The sequence below is a fragment of the Podarcis muralis genome, chromosome 12, assembly GCF_964188315.1.
Source record: "Podarcis muralis chromosome 12, rPodMur119.hap1.1, whole genome shotgun sequence".
NCBI lineage: Eukaryota > Metazoa > Chordata > Lepidosauria > Squamata > Lacertidae > Podarcis > Podarcis muralis.
Genome location: NC_135666.1, coordinates 23,646,375 through 23,668,572, shown reverse-complemented (window position 1 = coordinate 23,668,572; position 22,198 = coordinate 23,646,375). Strand labels below are relative to the sequence as shown.

Below are 22,198 nucleotides of genomic sequence, written 5' to 3'. Positions count from 1 at the left end.
AGAAAGCATTAACTCATTTATTTCTGATTAGCTTCCAGGCAACTGTTTTAATTCAGAAAAGATGTGAAATACTCTTTAGTAAATTTGATTATAGGACACTCAGGCATGTAGATCAAATAATCTATGGGTTGCATTGTGCTTGGCCTGTCATAAGGCAGGTAGGCTATAGCAAGAGCAATATTTTCAAAATGCACAAGTTTTGGTAAGTCGTGCTCACTCTCCCATAAGAAAAAGTCAACATCACCCACGTCAGTTCAACACCACCTAAATGAAACATTCACATCCCACAAAATAAATTTATTTCCCATAGGATGTGGTGATGGCTACTTGTCTGAATGGCTTTAAAATAAAAAAGAAGAACTAAACAAGGTCACAGAAGACAGTACCTGCCAACTATATAAACCACATGTGTGCTGCCTTGGGCTCCATGATGGAAGATAGGAAATGTATTTTATTTATTTACTTAAATATTTATAAACTTTATAATATATACATAAAATGTACAGCAGGGCTCTATGTAGCATTGTAACATAAAACTACAATAACGTCAATAAAAACACCAGTAAAGAACAGTTGGTTAAAAAAAAAAGCATTTTCCAAAGGCCTGTCTGAACAGCACAGCTCTTGAAAAGAAGAAGAGATTACTTCTGCCAAACCAGCAAGGAGTGCTATGGGGCAGGATCTGTCACACTAAAGGCTCAGTCCCTGGTAGAGTTCAAAGATCTCAGTAGTTGAGGTGGAGCATAAGGAACCCAACAGACCTTACAGGCATAAATGTAAGAAGGTGGACTCTTCATTAGCTGGATTATAAAAACACGGACCTTTTCAGCAGCAACTCTGTATCATTTGTAACATCTACCCTTAGATCATCATCAATTTGATTTGGTGGAGCTAAGAATCGAAACACACAACTTGCAGCCGAAAATAAACTAACTGCTTGTTATTTGTTCACTTGTAAGAAAAAAGTCAGCATAAGAATGGTTTAGTGTTTCAGATGTTTTATATTTATGTTAGTGAATTATGTAGTTAACAAATAATTTTTTAAAAAAACTGGCAAGAAAGCACTGATTGACCTTGGCAGACCTACATCTACATATTATGGGATGCTATAAATTGCTCTTTAGAAAATCCTACTCTTAAATCCAAGTCAAAACAGAATATCCAAAATCTAGCATGGCAATGATGTTCTAATAATCACTAAATACACACAGAGATTCCATATTGAGCTCAGTTTGGAAGACAGCCAGACTTTTTTCAGCCCCAAACAGGGAAAAACCAACCCACTGAAGACTCTCTGAAATATGTGGTAGTTTTAAACTAGGGATTACTATTTGAGATCAATCCAAAAGCTTTCTGCAATGGAAACTTCACTTAATTCTTCATGAACCTACTGATGGCATTTCTGAATCTTGCAAAGGCACTCACAGCACTTAATAAAAATGGAGCATTACTGTTTATCCTTAAACTGCTTGACAGTGAGGTGAGATGTTTGCGGGTGCTCTGCAGAACATGAAGTACTAGGATGGGCAAATTGGTGGGGGGGAAATCAGGCAGAACTTATTGACTGGCTGCTCAAATGCAGGAAATAGGCACAATCGGGAGGGTTCACATCCTTACCCAAACCCTCTGAAATCACATTTGTTTCAATCATCACATTAGAAAGTGACTAGGAGTTCCTGGTCCAAGCTTTCAGATTTACATTATGCTTAGCGACAAGTTGCCAGAGGCAATGTACAAACTTGCAATAAATAAAACACAAAATCAAAATTTAACAGCAACAAAACAAAAGCAACCTGCACATATATGGCAGCAGCAAGCCAAGAGGGAAATCAGCAATTTAATTAACTAAAAGCCCAAGTGTTTGTTTTCTTTTAAAGGTTTTAACAGCAAAAGCCAAGAAGTGAGAAGGCCTGATAAGTTTCCCACAAAGTGTCTAATTTCTTCCCATATCCTCTTCCTCTTCCCCATCCCTCACACACACCTGCAAAACCATCTCCACGTTCATGACTCAGGCTATACTTTAAAAAAGAATAGGGCATAAACTCCTTCCTGTCGTGGTCCAGTATTGCACATATATTTGCACAAATGCTTTTGTACCCTTCAAAAGCAATGATAAACAGGTCTGACTTTCAAGGAGGAAAAATACTAACATAAAATAAAAAGACTGCAAATAACGAAGATCATCACATGCCATAAAATGAATTCTGGGCATAAGTAGGGGGAAGGAAGAAAATAATTTCAGGTGAGTGCAAATATTTAAAAGTCACAAGTCAGGCCCCGTACTACGGGATTGACCAGAAAGATCACAATACACAAACACAGCTGGAATAGTTTAGAAGGCCCAGATGAAAGAGTTCTGAGCCTTAGCAACACCTACCATTAGTTTCAAATATATCTACTATAAATGAAGCCACAGGGGTTGTTTTTGTAAAAAAATAAAATAAAGGAATTAATGAGACTCAAACAAATAGAAAAAGAAAAAAACTTCAATGTGCTAGCATGAGCGTAATTTTTAAAAGCAGCATACATGTTTCAGACATCATCTCAGAAGAGGAATTTGCCTCTCATCCGTGAGGAAATGCAGGTAGTTGAGACACTACCTGCTGTGATACATGTAAATATCATTGAAAAACAAGGGAAGTGTGTTTCCTCCTATGTCAGAAGTATTTTTTATTCATATGCAAATATATGTGATTTAATCAACTGATTGGCCAACTAAAACTAATAAGATTTATCAACTAAGATCTCTAAACTGAATAGCTGAACAGACACAGAAATGCTTTTGGGAAAGTCAAGGACCTCGAGTGGTTTATTCCTCCTTTGGAAACTCTTTTCTGAATGCTGGCACCAGCCTTCCCCTGCCCTGCCCCCTCACCACTAGAATAACCTTCTTCAACCTGATTCCTCCCCACAGTTATTTCAGACTACAAGTCAGATCAGGGATATGAGAGTGGAATCGAATCCAGAAGCATTTGGAGGGCACACGTTGAAGAAGGCTGGACAAGAAACTCGAGAGATTTCTCCCTTCAGATTTTAACTCAGTTTCACCTAGCTATGTTGTAGCATGGCATTTCTTCAACAAGACAGGTGGCAACATCACCTCCAAATAATTTGATTTATTTTGTGGTTTCATTTTAACATACAGGACTGACCAAGGCAAATTGATTCCTTGCCAGGGTGGTGTAGTGACCAGAGTACGGGACTACGTCTGAAAAGGGTCCCCACTCAGTCATAAAGCTCATTGGGTGACCTTGGGCAAGTTGCTCTCTCTCAGCCTGACCTCTCTCACAGGCTTGTTGAAGAGTGCAGGGGAAGGCACTTGGGTTGGGTGAGGCCTCTTAGGCCACCACAAGCTCCTTGTAGAAAAAGCAGAATTTTAAAATGTAATAAAATAATTTTTAAAAACTCAGGATTCATTACTTTCAGGTAGTTTAAGTGTAAATACAATAAAAGAATTGTAGAGTTGCAAGGGACCCCAACGGCCATCTAGTCTGCAATGCAGGAATATGCAGATGGCTCGCTATTGTTTAGCCAAAAGGAGCACTGCCTATATAATGGCTTTTCTAAGTTTGAAACTTGGTTCAACCTATAGACGATACAAAGACTTTTGGCTAAAAATAACCCACAAACAGTTATTCAGGGTGGAATTTTAGTTCGCTCTGTCCTACAAAAGTTGAGGGCTAGATATTCATTAACTAGCAATTCCTTTGAGTTATCAATTTCTGGCCATGCCTGAGCGCTGAATATCCTATCCTACGTGCTGAGCATGTCTATTCATGTTCGACAGGTTTCACATTGAACATTTTCATGGAATCATAGAGTTGTAGAGTTGGAAGGGACCACAATGCCCATCTAGTCCAACCACCTGCAATTAAGGAATCTTTTGCCCAACACAGGGCTTGAATTCACGACCCTGAGAATGAGTCTCATGCTCTACCAACCAAGCTATGCAAGTATTGCAGAAAGGAAGGAGATATGTTACATGTATATTGGGGAAAGGATGCCTTCTCTCTAAGAATTTCACTTTTTCATAATCTGTAAAAAAAATGTTATTTGGACTTGGCTTAATTTTGGAAGTTTCTGTAAAACCCGCCCTTTTCAAAAACAAGCAACTTCCCTCGCAAGCGACAATGACACCCTTTTGAGAGGGCAAGTGAGACAAGAGCTGTAACAAACTGAACACACTGATGGTGAGCTAGAAATGATTTCGTTTTGCAAGATGCTTCTTCTAGGGTAATGTATTGTTTTTGGGAAGCTCTCTAAAGGGTGGTGGTGTCTGATCACGTACAATTTTGTTTCCTCTGCTGTGTGCGCACTAGACAATTACTTTGGGATTTTCTTTAGCTCTAGTTCAGAGAAGGCAAGGACAGGCAGCTCACCTTGTTTGGAGTGAGCTTCTACTTAGTATTTATCTGCGGCCAGGTTTCTCTTTGAATGGTATTGTGGAAAGGCTGTTGCTAGGGTTTAAGGGATACTTAGAGATATAAATGTCATTGTCTTGCCTGCTTCATCAAATGGGTTTGTTGCTCTGTCTATACTATTAAGACACCTATCATATTACTCTGTTGCCGTTTAATTGTATACCTTCCCGCTGTCCATCTAAGGAGCCACCATATTATTAACTGGAGTCAGAGAAGAAAGGGAGCATGTTTTGGCAAACCTGATCTGGGATTCAAGCTGAACACATTCTCACTGTTTTGAATGCTATTTCTGTGACGATGTCAGCAACTCAAACGTATTTAAACGAACGAGAAAATATGATGCGGACGAACAAGCAAGCTCTGCCAAGAGATTCTTGCGGGTTTCACATAAAAGCAAAGAGCTGTCCCCTTAGACCACCAACTGCAGGTGTTTGACCATGGGCTGCACCCAGTAATAGTCATACTCATGAGTAGACACAGTGAAATTAATAGCCATGACTAATTCAGGTCCATTAATTTCAGTGGGCCTTCTCAGAGTAGAACTTGGTGAAATTCAATAGGTTTCCATTTTGCAGATGAGCAACACTGGTCACTGGAAAGCAGCAGATGCCACAGTCTTATAAAGCCCTCAACAAAAATCACATGGTTCATTAGAAGGTTTCTAAAATGTGTAAAATTTTGGGCTTCCTTCATGCATTGGTAACTGGCAATACGCTCTGCAAATCCAAGATAATGGTCACTTTTGCTTCCCTGCCGTGCGCAAGACTCACTTCCTCAATGTGCGGTAAATGAATTGCTGCCAATCACAATTGCCTTATTAGGCTCATGTAGAGCCACACACCTACGAATCCATCTGTCTTTCATGTCTTAGTAATGCCCACTTTGAAGAGTTTTTTGTTCTAATGTCAAACAAACCACTCACTCTTGCACTTCCTCCCTGCCAAGGACCCTCCTCCGACCCACAAAACTTTACAAGAGGAAATCTAATGTAAGCACTGCAGAATACAGAAACTGAAAAATTAAACTTTGAACATTTAGCACACAGCTGCCCTAAGGACCAATGGAACAAGCTCTTATTGGAGCAAACCAGTCCTATTTCCTGATATGTATATCAGGTTAATTTTTTTAAAAAAAGAGAGAGAAGGGGGGAAATTACATTTGCACAGCCAATCTCACAAGAACATGCATGGATTTTCATACACAAGGAGAGAATTTGCATGCATTAAAGTGCAACACTCTTAACAGCGGGAGAATGAACATGTAGATATAGTATGCAACAACGAATACAATCGAAAGTCCAGATAACAAAACAAAACAATGCATAGGACTGGGGTTTAAGTGCCTTTCCCCCAATGATTAAAACAAACTCAATTCAATGGCAATTAGTTCCATCAGCGCATTTGCTGCCCCCGGAAAGAAGAAACCATTTCTTTTTGTCCCTCCCTTGCCTGGAAAGCATGATCTCAGTAATCAGGAGTATGACTGCAAAACTTAAAGCAACTGCTCTTACAATTTATTACTCCTAGGAAAAAAACCATGATTGGTGCAGACACTTCCTTACACTAGCAAAAATGGGATGGCCACATAGGGGCCAACTCCTAGGGGCCAAGGTCCCTTTGGCCCCACCCTTAATAAAATATTTGAGGGGGCTGTTCTTGTTTTTCAATTGCTAATTTTAAGACTATTTTACTGAAGTTGTTGTTATTTTATTGGTATTTATTGATTTGTCCAGAAAGGCAAGACAGTGTTGAGCAATCCATTTCTTGCCTGGACTTGAACCACTTTGTTTAATTTTTAGAAAAACAGATATGCTTGCCTTCCTTTTTAGCGATTTGTTCCTTTCTTCCAACCAATCATCCAACTGTTCTTCAACCTCTTCAATGGAAGCGCCATGGTCATAGGATGGTATAAATGCATTTGTCTCTGCCACAGTGTATACAGGAAATTCAGATTTTGGTTTCTTGACTTTAGGCTTCTTTTCCTCTGCAAAACAAAATTTGACCTACAATCACAAACTCTGCCCAGAAGCATTTGCACCCACATTTTGTAATATTGCACCCACATTTTATAAAGCTGTTGTCACGCTTATAGATCACAGCTGCAAAAAAAGAGGTTACAACTTGGATTTTAGACATGCAGGGAGCAATCCTACACACAAGAAGCTGGCGTAAAGCAAGCTGGGATAACTTAAGCCGGTGTAACCAGAACCAAACCCTGTTCAGCAGTGGGAATGCTGCTGCTTCTCTGCCTAAGCCTGGCAGATAGAAAACAAGCCTTTAAAATGGTGTTTTATGCCAGGACGCTAGTTCACAAGTCTGAGTTTAACAGCCTTAGGAATGGGCTCTCTTTGATGCTGCCATGTCATGCTTCCAAAATGCTCTCTTTTTAGGACTTATACAGTCATACCTTGGCTGTTCGACTTCCAAGGTACAACTGTACTGGCTTCAGCTCAGTCAGTTTTGGCTCATCCAACTGAGCATATCATCAGCCAAGCCAGGGTTGGGGAATTAATGCGAGCAGAGCCCAGAATCAGCCAGCTGAGCCAGAGACCCGTTGCCTCCTAAGCTGTTCCTTCCAGTGGATCTTGCCTTAGGATTGCTCCCTTAATGATCAGAGGGCTTATTTCACTAGAATAGTCAAAGTCCTCGTACCTTGATTTGCAATGTGCTTTTTGGGAGTTAACGTTTCATAGCAAATTTTCTTGGAACCATGGCAGTATATTTTTATATCACAACAGCTTTTCACACGATGAACAACTGGGAGGCAGCTTATTGTTAATTTGCTTATTTGTACTTTCTGTTTTACAGCTTGATACCTGCAATTACCACTCATTTGATAATAAAATAAACCCACATCATGAACGTTTGCAAATTGTCCATTTAGCTAGAATCAAGGCAAGAGCTAACTATCTAGTTGTCTTACACACATCTACCAACCGCAGTATGGAGTTAATTTAGATGTATCTTTACTGGATTACTGTAAGCTTTGAGAAGAAGGTAATGTCTGAGAAGAGTGTGAAGCACTCAAAACATGGTCCTCAGGCAAGTTTGCAGCAATCATCAGAACAGAATAATAAAAAACTCCCCCCCCCCCGTGTAATTAATGGAAATATTATTTTAAACCATGTTTTGTGTGTGTGTGTATATATATATATATATATATATATATATATATATATGAGGGAGAGAGATGCACACAAAGCTTTTAATATATGACACAACAATGGATGTGTTTGGACATAACATTAAACCATAGTTTTGTGTTATGTGCATGAGACTCAGACCTGGGTGCTCCCTCTCCACTTTCCAAAATATTGAAAACCTTTGCTTCCATTTTCAACTAACCACAGTTTGTGGGGTATGTTTGAACCCAGAAGTGTGGTTAGTCCCACTGTTTGGATGACCAAGAAATGAAGTTGGTTTGAAGTTGGCTTGTTTCCCTAATCCATAGTTAAGACTAACCAGAATTTGCCAGGATAAGCATACCAATGCAGTTAACTGAAATCAGAAGCGTAGGTTTCCAAGCTCCTCCTCACAACCTGCCAGAGGAAAAGAATTCACAAGCCCAAGGTTCACATAACACGAAACTCTAGTTTAGTGTTATGCCCAAACACAGCCATTCTATAATGCTCTGGTCTAGCATACCCAAGCAACACAACACAGGATGGGTTTTCTAGTTCAGAGCAGGATTCGTTCTAAATAGATAGGATTCACAGTAAGAGATATACAGTAACACCTTGGCTTACGTTACCCTCGGGTAACAAAAATTTTGGGTTGCGAAAGCGGCAAACCCGGAAGTGTTTTGCCATGCGCACATGCGCAGAAGCGCTCTACCGCATGCACAGAAGAGGTCCCACTGGTTGTGGAAACCTGGGGATCCGACCAGAGCTCCAGAACGGATCCTGTCCGCAACCGGAGGTACCACTGTAATTGGATTCTATAGCTCAATATGAAGCATGAGATACTCTTTACAGCTGAAGACAGGGATAAATGGAATGGGCATTTAGGGATTTTCAGTTTATAAAAGTTTTAAACCCATAATATGAAAATGTGTAAATTAAACGGCTAATTTTAAAAAAATAATTCTAAATAAAAGCTTTAAAGAATACACATTCTTCCAGTGTTCTTTTCAAGCAGTTGGCAGTGAGCGCCAATGTGGCTTAGTGGCTCGATTGTCAGACTAAGACCATGGAGGCCCAAAGCCCAAAGCCCCACTCAGGCATGAAGCTGCCACAGGATGACCTTTGAACACTCATCCCTCCATCTAACCAACCAACCTGACAGAGTTCTTGTGAGGATAACATGGGTTTGTGGGAGTCATATGTAAGCCATTCAGAGCTCCTTGGAGGAAAATTGGGTGGGATTGTGTAATTATATAAATAAGATATGCTATGCAATTTGTTTTATCATTATCAGCTGAGATAATAAGCATCATTAACCCAATTAAAGCTATCTCAGACTCCAGTGCAAATCCCTCTAAATAAATCAACCTCATGTCCTACTTTCTACTATATACAGGACAAAAACATTAACATTCACTTTTTGTGGGGGAAAGCCACACAGGACAGTGCTAACTAGACAGCTACAATTTGAAGTTACTTTGCATAATGTTTGTCCTATAACAGAAAAGGATGAAAACAGGTATTTTCCAGGGTCAAAATACGGACATAAAATGAAGCAAACTGGAAAGTGTACAATAGCACAAAAAGGTAATAATATACACAGGAATATTGAAAACTCGAAATCTGTAAAATGTGTGGGTTGTAACGAAAAATGTAAATTAGTCACAGCTTTTCCTAATGGGATGGTAAGTTATATATCACAGTTAATCATGCTTATTAAGCAGTCAGGAGAGTTGTCTCTCCAAGTTCTAATTCAAAATATCAAAGGGGTCACAGCTTTGCCTCATAAGTTTTGCATCTACAATTTCTGCAGGTGCATATAATTTTGAGTGCATTTTAGAATACTTAGAAGTCAAACCAATTTGGAACTGCTATAAAACGCACCACCAATTATTTGAATTATTTCCAGGCAGCCACAAAACCAAGGCAGGCTCTCGGTGTCTGCTATTTCACTGAAGACTTCTTAGGTATTTTCTCTTGCAAATTATTAGTATTTCTATCGCATTTCTGCCTAACGTTATTTGTTACTCAACCGGTTGGTTTGCATGCATTAAAATTTCTACAGAGAATTCAGAAATCCAAATGTTATTATGCAGCAACTTCGTACTACAGTGAAGTCGGTTCAGAGCAGTCCTGTTTTCTGCAGTTGCTGCAACACAGAGAACACATTTGTGAGAGAGAAAACTGTGATCTTACCCCACCCCGCCATCAGTCATATATGGGTATATGTAATTAAGACTGTGAATAAAAATAAAAACTTACTCTGAAGTGTTTCCAGTTCAGCTCTAGCCAAGGCCTCTTCTTTCTCCTTCATTTTTGCTTCTTTATATTCTACATACAGTTGTCTGGCATCCTTTAAAAGAAATGTAGTGATATTAGCATCTCAAAACAGCTGGCTGCAATGACACCATTTTATATGATTAGATTCAAGCCCCATCAATTAATCACTTTGGGTTAGGGTGGGTATTCCTGTGCTGACTCAATCAAATATTTAAAATAGTGACATTCATTACACATGAGAGAAAACAGCAGCATGAATGACAACTGTGCACCATGACATAGTCAAAACAGTGGAACTATGAAGAAGTTGCACTGGAGCAGCATGTTAACGCTCATGAAAATGTAATTGAGATCATTAAAAATGTTGTGTTTGCAGATTTTGAAATGTTACGCTCCTTGCTGGCTTCCTACAGTGTGCAAATGCATGCTATCAATGGCTGCCACAAGACACCATTCCAACTCAGTTGCTTATTTGCACAGATCAATGTGAGGTATTTTACAGAAGTACATAATTTGATTGCATGCTGACAGCTTCTAGGAGCCATTGGTGAGAGCCAAGTGCAGGGTGGGGGCCAAAGGTGGACAAACTACCCCTGAAAGAGCATGATGTTGTCTCCCACCAGAGGTACTACCCCTCTCCTAACACACCCTGGGAAACAGCTTCAACTGGCCAGTTAAGCTAAGTGAGGGTAGCCTATGGGTCTCAAGCCCTTGGTGAATTAGGGACTTGCCCAGCATGTGGCTACAGGCTCTGGCATATTGAGTGGATGAGACGAATAGTTGGTCCAATGGCCAAGAGGGCAGTTTCTGTATGTGCTGCAGAACATAGATGTCAATGTTCCCCCTTTTTAAAGGGAAATTCCCTTATTCCGAATAGGATTCCTCACAAGAAAAGGGAAAAGTTGACAGCTATGGCTGTAGAGAGAAGTGAGGGGCAAATGGGGCTTGTCAACTTGGGAAGGTAGCCCACCTAGGAGAAAGAAAACGCTGATCTGAAAACTCAGGAACGATACTCCATGATCTGATAATGTTGAAAGTCTTTACTTTGACTCATGTGCAACTACTCATTCAATGTTCCTATTGTATAGTTTTGTTTTTTCAACTTTTAATTTTCACCCGTTATAATTGTTCTCTCTGTTTTAGATACATTGCAGAATGAAATAATTAAAAAAACTTTACAAATAAATTGTATTAAGACTTGCTTGTGGGCATTTTTGTAAACTGCTTTTAAAAAAGTGGTCTATATATACACACGTTTTAAAAATAACTAAATAAAATTAAAGCTTCGCCGGCCCACCCAACTGAACATAGCAGGACTTGTTTCCAAGCAAACATGCACAGAGTTGCACAGGTGAGCATTTGTCAAGGCCAGCCAAAAACATTGTGGACTCCTTTGCCATGGCTGTGAAGTGAATTAGCGTAATAGATGCTGGTTTATACTGCTCAAGCATGATGTGTCATCAGGCTAACCTGACAATCTTGCAGCAGAGAGCAGGGGTAAAGGTGGAGTAAGAAACAGGGAAGTGTTTCTGCCATTGAGGATTAGAGGTTTTGCTGCTATGGGCTATAAACTGGGATATTCTATCTAGTTCGTTCCCACTGCAGACTATCTTATCTGTGAACACAATAAATTCATCTCATGAAGACACTGTATACGCTCGAGGCTTCAGAGATCAAGTGATCATGTGCACATATAAGCAATAGCCCAGGAATCTTTAAAAAATACACTGTATTTTACATAGTTAAAAAACAAAACTAAATGCATTTTGACCTTTCCAGATTCAAGTACATAAACATGTACAAATGTAGAGATACTATCTTATATAATAAATTCTGGCTTTTCCAATCAAAGTTATTTCACACTCATGTGCAAGAACACCTGATTGTGTTGCATTTTATTCACTTAGTAGTAATTTACCAAAATGTGATCATTTATAAATCTTCCACATGGTGTTTCGGAGATTACATCAAATGCACAATACCAAGATCCCATGGATGCTTTTTGCTTGTGGCTTCAGCTTAGACACAGTCAATCAGCATTTAACTTTAACCCCTTTGACACTGAAAGCCAATATTTGATGCTAAAATCTGGAACAGAATCTATTATTGCTTATGCGACCTCCAGACATCAGACTCTAAGGGGTATCTGTCAATCTTGCTGGCGTGTCAATCATGAAACAATTGGAACTGAGACTCAGACGAGAATGACAGAAAGGAGGAGGAAACCAAACAGAATCTTCAGTAGTCAAAGCGGGCAAACACTAATAAATAATTGTGATACACTTATAGTTTGACTGGTCACCACCGCATGTTAAGTGACCAAATGCAGAATGTGGGTTTTTTGTTTTATGAAGCTGGATCTTTTCACTTTCTTCTGATCAAGCAGAAGACAGTTAAAATATGGAGTCTCTTCTCTACTGAGACTCTGAACTCACAAACTAATATTGGATCATCATATCATGATATCCATATTAATTATTGTAATGAACCTAAGCAGCTATGACCCTAAATTTGCAATCAAAATGGAAAAAGAACGTATGTTCTCTCTGTTCCAGATAAGTATCGGAATTTATATATTATATAAAACTATACACAGGGAATTAGGAAGCCGCCTTATACATGGGCCAGACCATTGGCCAACACAGCTCAGTATTCTCTGCACTGCATGGCTGCAGCTATCCAGGGTTTCAGGCCTTTTGCATGCAAGCTTTGTGCACTACTACCGAGCGGTGGCTTATCTATATGCACATTTTTACATGTCAACTCAAAACAATCACTGTGATTCTCCCACAACCACTGCTGCTTTCATGGCAACTACATCATTTCATTCTGCCATGCATTTCACTAGATCAAGGATGGGAAACTTCTGTATTGTTGGGGTTTGCTTTCATTATTCACCAGACAATTCCAAGGGGATGTGAAATACTCTTATCTAGACAGTGCTGAGAACCGGCGTACAAAATACTGGGCTAGAGATGGATACGAGATAGAGAGCCAGGGTAATGTAGGGGTTAAAGGGTCGGAATAGGACCTGGGAGATCAGGGTTCAAATCCCCACTCAGCCATGAAGCTCAATGGGGGACCTTGGGCCAGTCACTGCCTCTCTGACTAATCAACCTTACAGGGATTAAAGGAGAAAGGAAGAGAACCATGTACACCCAGCGTTCAAAACCCCCACTGTTCTAGGCACGTTTTGCGACAGGGAATTTCATTAATGCGAGCAGTTTCTGAGCTCTGGACGCAGTACTGCGCCTATGATTTCAGGGGGGCAGGGGAAGGACTAGACCATGTGAAAAATGAACACAATATTTTAACTGCAGTTCATTCCCTTTCAGCTTTGTATTCTTGTTATTAAAAAACTGTGCCTAGACCCGTAACCTAGGTTTAATCTGCCATTTAGCTCCTAGCTTTCATATCTCAGTTTCTAACACTGTGTATACACCACACTGAGCTCCTTGGAGAAAAAGGTGGGGTATAAATGCATTAAATAAACTTTGTTGCACTGCTTGGCTCTTTCATGGATGATCAAGCTCTATAATTTTTATTTATTGTTATTTTTTCACTTCATTTATATACCACTTTTCTTCCAAGGAGCTCAAAGTGGGGGTTCTTCCTTTCCTATTTTATCCTCACAACAACCCTGTGAGGTAGGTTAGGGTTAGAGACAGTGACTGGCTCAAGGTCAGCCAGTGACCTCTGAACTCTTGTCTCCCAGGTTCTACTTCTAACCACTACATCCAATGCCAAAGGAAAGATATTAAATGCAAAATAAAACCTGATACGTAATATTTTGATCTTTTGTGTTATTTAGCGATGGACAAAAAAGCATGACCTCTAAGTCTTGATTAAAATTTGGATTTAGCCTCTGAAGCAATTCTGGTCCACAGGCTGCCAGTGACAACTTTGACAATATTCCTTGTTGACCACCCAAACCTCAAGCAAAACTATTATCTGCCCTTCATAAAATCACCCAGCTTCTTAGTTCTGCACCGAGCAAGACAGAAGGTAGAAAGGTTTGTCTCACGCAGTGCAGAACTCAAGTTACTGGTCTGCAAAAATAAATAAATAAGCTCAAATACAATTCACTCCCTGTAAAATAGCCTTGTTTACTTGAGTATACAGTAACGATTGAGGGGCCCCTCCTTCGATGTGTTTCTTAGATATAATCCTTCCATCTGCCTCACATCACAATAGGAAGAGAGGCGTAAATTAAAACGAAACACACAAATAGATAGCTAAGGATGCAAAACGGAGGCATTTTAAACAGCTTTGTCAAGGACAATGCGCTTCAGCTTTTTAAGATTCTTTTTAAAACAAAACAAAACCAACAATCTGACTGCTGGCTAACTGGACTGTTCCTTTTTTAAAAAAGAAAAAAGCAACAACAAGAACAGCAAACTGTTCCAGAACAGTGGCGAGTATCTCCAGAATTAATGTTTTTCCCAAGTAATTACAATGTTGTCATGAAATTAGAACACCTACAGGTCATTGACTTGAACAGCATCCAGCTAGTAAATGCGTAAGAATAATTAATGTATTCAGGTTTACATGAAATCAACTGAGGGTGTTTAACCCAGTCCTCCCTGTTAGCGAATACAAGCCTGAGTTTTTTGGGTGTGTGCATTGTGTTCTTTTCTTTTTAAAAAAACAAAACAAAAACCAACCTCTCCCATCTCCATCCTTTAATTTATAAGAGAATGGATACCCTGCCTTTCTGTAAGGCAGCTAAGAATTGCGTGAAACACTAAATTAAAACAATTAGAAACAGCTTTGGGAGGCAGAGTATATTATATCACGCCGTGCTATATTTATATAGTCTATACATCTCTTTATGAAGTGGAAGCAACTGCCTTCTACCAACACAAATCCACTAGGAAATTACTCTGCCCTAGCTCCAGGAATTACACAGCCATGCTCTTTCATTGCTCCCATTCATTTTACTGGGAATTTTGAAGAAATTCCTGGTGTATATTCCCCCCAAGTCTTCACTAGACCTCACTGCTGAAGATCTGCAGGTAATGCAACAGCTTCATTTTCTTTTAAAGGCCTATCATTTTTGTAGAAACCAGATAGCAATTTTCCTGCTTCATTACTGTAGTAACCCAAATAAAAGATGATTAGTAGAGCTTTGCTGGCATCCAGAAATTTGATGCAAAGTGAATGCAAGCTTGCATTTTGCACATGAATTCTTCTTCGAAAGAAAAAGGGAAAACAATAGTACTTCAGAAATCCAAGTTTTTAAAGTCACTCCCTCTTACCCATGCTTGGAAGCCGCAGTTTTAACATTCATTTTAGTGAAGCAACGAGCATCTCTTAGTGAAGCAACTACACTCACGGATAGTTAATTACAGATTTCATTCTAACTAATAGCTGTGTTCTGTTTTAGATTCTCAGTTTGCACTGGTTTCCTTTAAACAAGTCCACTTCTGGCTCACCAGGCTCTTTAATGGACTTTCAACCCAATTTTAACTGGGCTTATTTGGAAACAAGCCCCAATGAAATCAATGGCCCTTGCTTTGAAGTGCTAAGGACTGCAGCCTTTGTGAGCAATAACACTAACTCTGCATTATGGGATTCAAGTTAATGTTTAATGGTTTCATATAAAATCTGCAGGAAGTAGAAGTCAATTCTATCACCCATATATTGCTTTCAAAATGAACTGTTCTGATTTTTTAAAAAAATTACTTTCTACCCCAATTAAAAGGGGGAGATCAAGAACCTGTTATCAATTTGCATTTTTAATACAGATTTATTATTTTAAAAAGCACACAAAAGGATAAAACACTCAACACTATGCACATTTTTCAGTTGTTCACAAACAATTTTCACTTCTCAACGTGTGGCAGTATTACTCTTGTCTCACACAGCAACAGAACAGCTTGTCATTTTCCTATAACTTATTTTACAGTACCAGGTTTTTAGCAGGACTTGATATTTCACTGGTGCTTCAAAGGGGGGACACTAAGGTAAAAAAAAGGTTCATCCCCTCCCAACAAAACAGGGGATGAGATTCAACAGATAAGTCCCATCTGCAAAAGCCCTGGGTAAGACTTGCAGTTGGACAACGAGGCTTCCCCCCTCTCCTCCTCCTCTGTGTGCCCCCAAATTGGTTGGGAGGCATGAGAACTCCTGGAACCACACTGGGGGGGGGAGAGGGGGGTCATTCTGTGTGGCAAGCTGGAATGCTTGCACTGACAGAAGATTCAGAAGTGTGTGATGCTGAATTCTTCCCACTTCTCCTCAGACACTGTGGCAATGCAGGGGGGAGAAGGAAAGCTCAGGCTGGGAAAGTGCCATGGAAATTCTCTTTTGGAAAGCACAGCAGAAGAATTCTCTGCAAGTCCCCTCATGTGTTGCAGTGTGCTTACCAGTTTCTCAATGGACAGTAAAGCTAGTGGTGCTTTATGAATAGACTATACCTAAGCACCAAATCTGAGGATGGGGGGGGCGGGGCAGGAATTTTACAACTTCAGCCTTGTAAATATCCTTTTGCTCCCTTTGCCCTGCTTGGCTTCCTTGGGTCAGCTATCTAGGCAGTTTTTGTAATTAACTAAAATTGAGAGCATACACTTTTGGAATGCTAGGCCAACCTCCTCGCCCCACCCCCCACCCCGATGATGTAGCTTTAGCCTAGAGAAGGCCACCCAAATTATCTGAGGGGATTCTACACAGGACGTGGCAGGACATCTGATCAATACATCACAGAGCGAGGAAACGTCATTTTCCTGCACCTCACCAACTCACATCAGCTCCCGTCACCATGGCCAAAGGCTAAGCATGATGGGAATTGTAGTTCAGCAACATCTGGAGGGCCAAAGGTTGGCCACTCCTGTTCTAGAGGCCAGAGATTCATAGCAGAGCTTTGCCAGGAAATGCTTCCAGGTCAGGGGTCAGCAACCTTTTCTAGCCATGGGCCGGTCCACCATCCCTCAGAGCATGTGGTGGGCCGGACTATATTTTGGAAAAAAACAATGAACGAATTCCTATGCCCCACAAATAACCCAGAGATGCATTTTAAATAAAAGGACACATTCTACTCGTGTAAAAACATGCTGATTCCTGGACCGTCCACGGTTGGGCTGCATCCGGCCCATGGGCCTTAGGTTGCCTACCCCTGTTCCAGGTTCAAACCTCAGCATCGAAATTAAACAAAAGCAAGGTTGCAGAGAAAGACCTCTGGTGCCACTATTTGCAAATCTCATGCACAGAGAGATCGGTGCACCTGAGATGCCCTCCCGAGATCCCATTGCAAGGAAGACTTGCAGACGCCTTCACTTGAGAGGCAAAGATTTGGAAGCATGCCTAAATGGCACTTCAGCTGCCCCCACTTGTTAAACGTACACATCAGTTCCCTGCGCATCAGAAATCCATCTTAATCTACCTCCTCCCCATCCTCCACAAAATAATTAAAAATAAAGCTCTCAAAAAATTATGCTTTGAAACCTGCACACCATTTTTCTTCCAACTCTAGAGAACAGAGAACAGCTGGCATAGCAGAGAACAGTAAAAATGACAATGGCTAACCTGTGGACATGCATACAAAGCAGTTTTCTCAAGTAAAGAACTACCTTAATTATTTTAAGTGCCTTCGTGTATTCCTCCTTTCTCCCCCCACCCCCCACCCCCCCGCAACCCCCAGTTAGGGAGAAAATAAAAGGGGCAGGAGCAATGAAAAACGTGCGGTTGGATAAATGATAATCAGATGCGGGTAGCAGCTTTGCAACGTGATTCATGTAAATGGATATCCCGCCACTCACATTTCTTTTATGTTATATTAAACAAGATAGAGGATTGGATCCAAAGACCTCCCCCCAAAAAACAATCCTGAGTTAAATGGAAAGCGCTTCTGCTCAAACACAAGGGGTGGGTGTGAGTGACTGTTACCGACACCCAATTCTGCTTCAGCCCTGTATGTTGGTCCTCCCCACATAGCCCCCATGCATGCAAAAGCCATTCCAGGGAAGCCTTTCAGACTGGCACGAAGTGGCATGATGGGTCTTGAAAGAGAAAACATCACCCATGAACAAGCAGAGGCAACTTCCACTCTCGCAGGAGACCTCTAGAACCAAATCACAGTCAAAACACAGTTTTAATTGGACAGGGGGAGGCAAGGGAAGGAGGAAACTCATTGCTTGGTTTCAAGAACAAAGAATCATCTCTGTCCTTTAACAGTCAGAATAAAACCAATTCAGCTGCTTAGAACTTTGAAGGAAGGAAGTAACCTTGCTCTCCTCAACCCACACAAATGTGCTTTAATGAGGGGTGAGTTTAGGCATGGTAAATAACGCTTGTTATTTTGTGCTTTGCCCCAGTGCATGACTGATTTCTTGGGAGCACACGGCTTTAGCTGCTAGGAGCCCCCTTTATCTACAACATTGGCTACAACGGCCTGCTCCTCATGTTGAAGACTGGAATCTTGCTGCTATCATCGCTGCCTTTGTAACCTTGAGGATAAACTACAAATACTCTCTGCGTGGGGTTTAGCCTTTGAAAGCTTTCTCTGCTGCAGAATGTAGTTTCCCTCCTTATTCTGCTTCCATCAGGCATAGGGAGTAACAAACATCCTCCCAATCACTGGAAAAAAATACACTCCAACCTCTCTCACCATTGCGAATTTTACTGTCTTAAACAAACAGCAAAGTGCCTCTTTTGCTGTGCTGGAAGAAGCTTAATACAGGTAAAAACAAAAACACTGTACAGTGGTACCTCGTGTTACGTACTTAATCCATTCTGGAGGTCTGTTTGTAACAGGAAACCGCTCGTAACATGAGATGCGCTTTCACTAATGGTGGCTTCTGCTGCCGCCGCGCCACCAGAGCGCGACTTCCACTCGCATCCTGGGGCAAAGGGGCATCTACTTCCGGGTTAGCGGAGTGCATAACCCACAGCATTCATAAGGGGGACGGTACGTAACACGAGGTACCACTGTAATAATTTTTTTTAAATTTCTTCAATAACAAATCCACTCTCTCCTTGACAAAAGTCAAATCAAGCAGATTTGCCAAAATGAAGAGGTCTTACAAAAAAATCAAAATAGCGATCAATACATCCCCCCCCCCCCCCCAAATCAAAATGTAGAGATGGAGGAGAAATCCTTTAACTTCAACAAAAAGGTACTCTAATACCTTGGGGCCACTACTATCAAAGTCCTGCTCCTAGCAGTAGATGTCCTAATCTCATGTTATAAGAATATATTGAGCAAGACCTGGCTTGCCAAATGCAAGTGGTTCAGGGGCTGGTACAGAGAGAGTCAGCTCTTAAGGTGGGAATGTCTCAGACCATAAAGTGCTTCAAAATGCTTTAACTCACACCTTGCATTGGGCCTAGTGATGGATACAGATATCCCAATAGCAAGAAGCAGCCACAGCATTTTGCACCAGCTAAAGCTTCCGAGTCGTCTTCAAGGGCAGTGCCATCTGGAATACGCTGCAGGCTATTGTAACTTCCCAGGGTGGCAAAATCACCTCTTTTCCAAGAAGGGACAGAGCTTATATAGAAAACACAGTTGCAACATACCCCTATGGCGACTTGCTGATATTGGGATATTTCACGCTCACCTGTCACAGGCATAGTACCCCACACTACATGGTCTGAGGATTCCTCACCAGAATCACTTCCACCTTAATTAATTAATTCATCCTCCTCCACCCAACTATCACCTCCTACACTGGCTAAGGGCAGAGCTGAATTGCAGGAAAGTAAGAGCATACTGATGACACCAAATCCTAAGGCTGCAAATGATTACCATTTATTCATATCAACATTGAACAGTATTTACAAATCATCATGTGCCTGTTCCCACAAAGCTGAGCTCACATTTCCAACTTTCCACCTTATCCTTTAAGCAGGAGGAAACGTCTTTCAACGAGGCACTTATGTTTCTAACCAGATAACTACTGTCTGGTCAGACTGGTCTTCCCCATGAGTCCAAACAGCTTACAACAGCCTCCACAACTGTCAGCAGCATCAACATCGCTGAGGGAACCCAAATCAAATGCAAACAAGCTACTAGAGAAGAGGCTGTTTTCAACATTTCTGATATAGATTCTGACTGAACAGCAGTATCTTACTGCGGTAATTGGGAAATACATGAGCAAGTCTGCCATGAAAGAATCATGCAAAACTGTCATGGAAAACTCAAGTTGCATCACCATCCATCAGAGCCGAAGAGCCTACACAGCAACTAGGAGAACTTAGCAAGATATATTCACCTAATGCAGCAGATTGCAAAGTACCATGTATCCCAGCTCTTCAGTAAATTATAGAGCTGAGATCTGGGACTGAGGAGGAAAAGAGAAAAAGAGGGGCCTGGGGGGGAGGAAGCTCTATGTTGATCACACCAGTGCACAGTCATGCCATATAATGACCAAGATGTGGACTGGCCTCTCTCCAGAATTTCTCATTACTTCCTTTGCTGCATTCTGATTCTGTAAACCTGAAGAATCCATAACATTTCAAATGTAGACCATCCTTACTATCCCAGTCAACAGATTCTTGTCCAGCTCAGAACAGCAAATCCAGCACATGATGTTCTACATGTGCAAGGCCCAATACAAACTGGAATAGCTACACAACTGTCACTAAGTGTCATGAACTGCACCAGACAAGGAGGTCTGAACATGTATACTGGAGTGACCCAGTACAGTTCCTCAGGGCATCTCAAACAGCAGTCTCAAGATGATCGCACCAGCTGAAAGAGTGCTACGTAGCCGGAAATAATCCAAATTAGTCCCTGGTATCCAACACCGGGGCAACCAATCAAAACCAGTCTACCTGTATAAGGTAAAATAGCCACAATGCATTGTGACCATCCCTACCTCATACATCTCTGGCCAAAGCTGATGGTGGACACAAGTTAGGCTAGTATAGGTCTACTTATCTCATCCAACTAGGTTGGAGGCAAAATTATCTATTCACCGGTCTTGCATTTACCAGCACTAAGGACAAGGAGGAATTTAAGAGATCCAGAATTCCAAACTCCCCAGGTTGGACCCAGAGAGCCAGTACAAAAATGGTTTTCACACACACCTCATACTGCATCCATGCAGGCCCTGAAGCTTGCCATACTCCTCTAACCAAACTTCCTTATCCACTAAGCAGTCTCTGCAACACATCCCCATTTTGATCTATACTGGAAGGCAACACTAGAAGGCCAACATTGTGTGGTGCTTATCAACACTTCTTTCTCAATTGCAGACAAGTCAAAATAGAATCCCCAGCTAGAAGATACGCATCATGGACCAATCAAAGAGCCTGTTCTCACTTGCTCACAGAGTCAGGAGCAGGAGACAAGAGGGGCTTTCCAACTAGACATAGCTGTTTCAAGCCCTACCAGGAACCAGCAGTTTCTTCATGAGCTTGTCTATCTAGCAAAGGATCGAATGGACTTGATCTACCAAGTCCTCCATCTCTCTAGAGGCTTTGCAGTCACACACAAGCTCAAAACTATCCATTGCACACATGGGAGATTTAGAGGCTAAAAACTTTCTCCTCTACTCCTTTGCTTCGTCCTCTTAGCTTTTAATTTACATCTGCCAGCACTAGCACAGCCTGTAAGAGCTCTGTTATCCATGCAGATACCGGCACAGTATCAAGGTCTGGGTTAATAGGTTGCTAATGATGGGCAGATTTGACGCTTAACCTGTCTTGCTCTGCATGGTCTATACCAAATACAGAGAAGTGTGTGTAAAATTAAAATGCCTTAATAAGCTATTAAAGGAGATCTTGTACAATGATACCTTAGGCAACAGAAGTGTTGCTTTCTCACCTCAACCAAATTTAATAAATTTCTTAATAAACTGACCACAAATGCACCAATCTTGTAATACTGTACAGTACTGTTTTATAACACTGGCCAAGAACCAATTATAAGTCTTAGGAACACACACAGACACACTTCAGCAGACTATGCTAAATTAGGTTCTGAACATCTCCCTAACTCAGGGATAATGTACAGTTTGAGGCATTAAGACATTCAAATAATTTATTAAATTTGTACTCTGGTAAAGAGGAGGAAGAAGAAAAACCAGGGTAATGACAATAAATGCGCTCTTTTTAAATAATACTTTGCTTGCCCACCTTTTTGGAACCTGAATTATTACTGCTCACATTTATGTATTTTTATTACTCATATACCAATGCTATAAAATATGAGCAATTACTCATATTTTAATGCTTTAGGGTCCAATATACATGGCAAGTCTTTCAACACACTGCTGCTGATTCAGAAGTCTCATTTTAGGAGTGACGCTTTCCCCTCCTTTTCCATTTATTTAGCCGAGCTCTCAATGATTCAGTGTTTATCATTCCTATATGGGAACCATTGGGGCTCCACTGTTTTTACAACTATGAAACATTCTCTAGGCTCAAAATAGTT

At 40.8% G+C, this 22,198-nt stretch overlaps 1 protein-coding gene across 5 annotated transcripts in view; it reads right to left on the bottom strand.

Annotated features, from left to right (window-relative positions):
• DNAJC1 (DnaJ heat shock protein family (Hsp40) member C1) overlaps positions 1-22,198 on the bottom strand; it is a 115,151-nt gene that overhangs the window by 22,244 nt on the left and 70,709 nt on the right. For all 5 annotated transcript variants that reach the window (XM_028749773.2, XM_028749775.2, XM_028749771.2 and 2 more), the window contains 2 exons: positions 9,805-9,895; positions 6,238-6,404 (listed from right to left, as the gene is read on the bottom strand). In XM_028749773.2, coding sequence (XP_028605606.2) covers positions 6,238-6,404; positions 9,805-9,895 — 258 coding nt within the window. The remainder of the gene's footprint in view (positions 1-6,237; positions 6,405-9,804; positions 9,896-22,198) is intronic.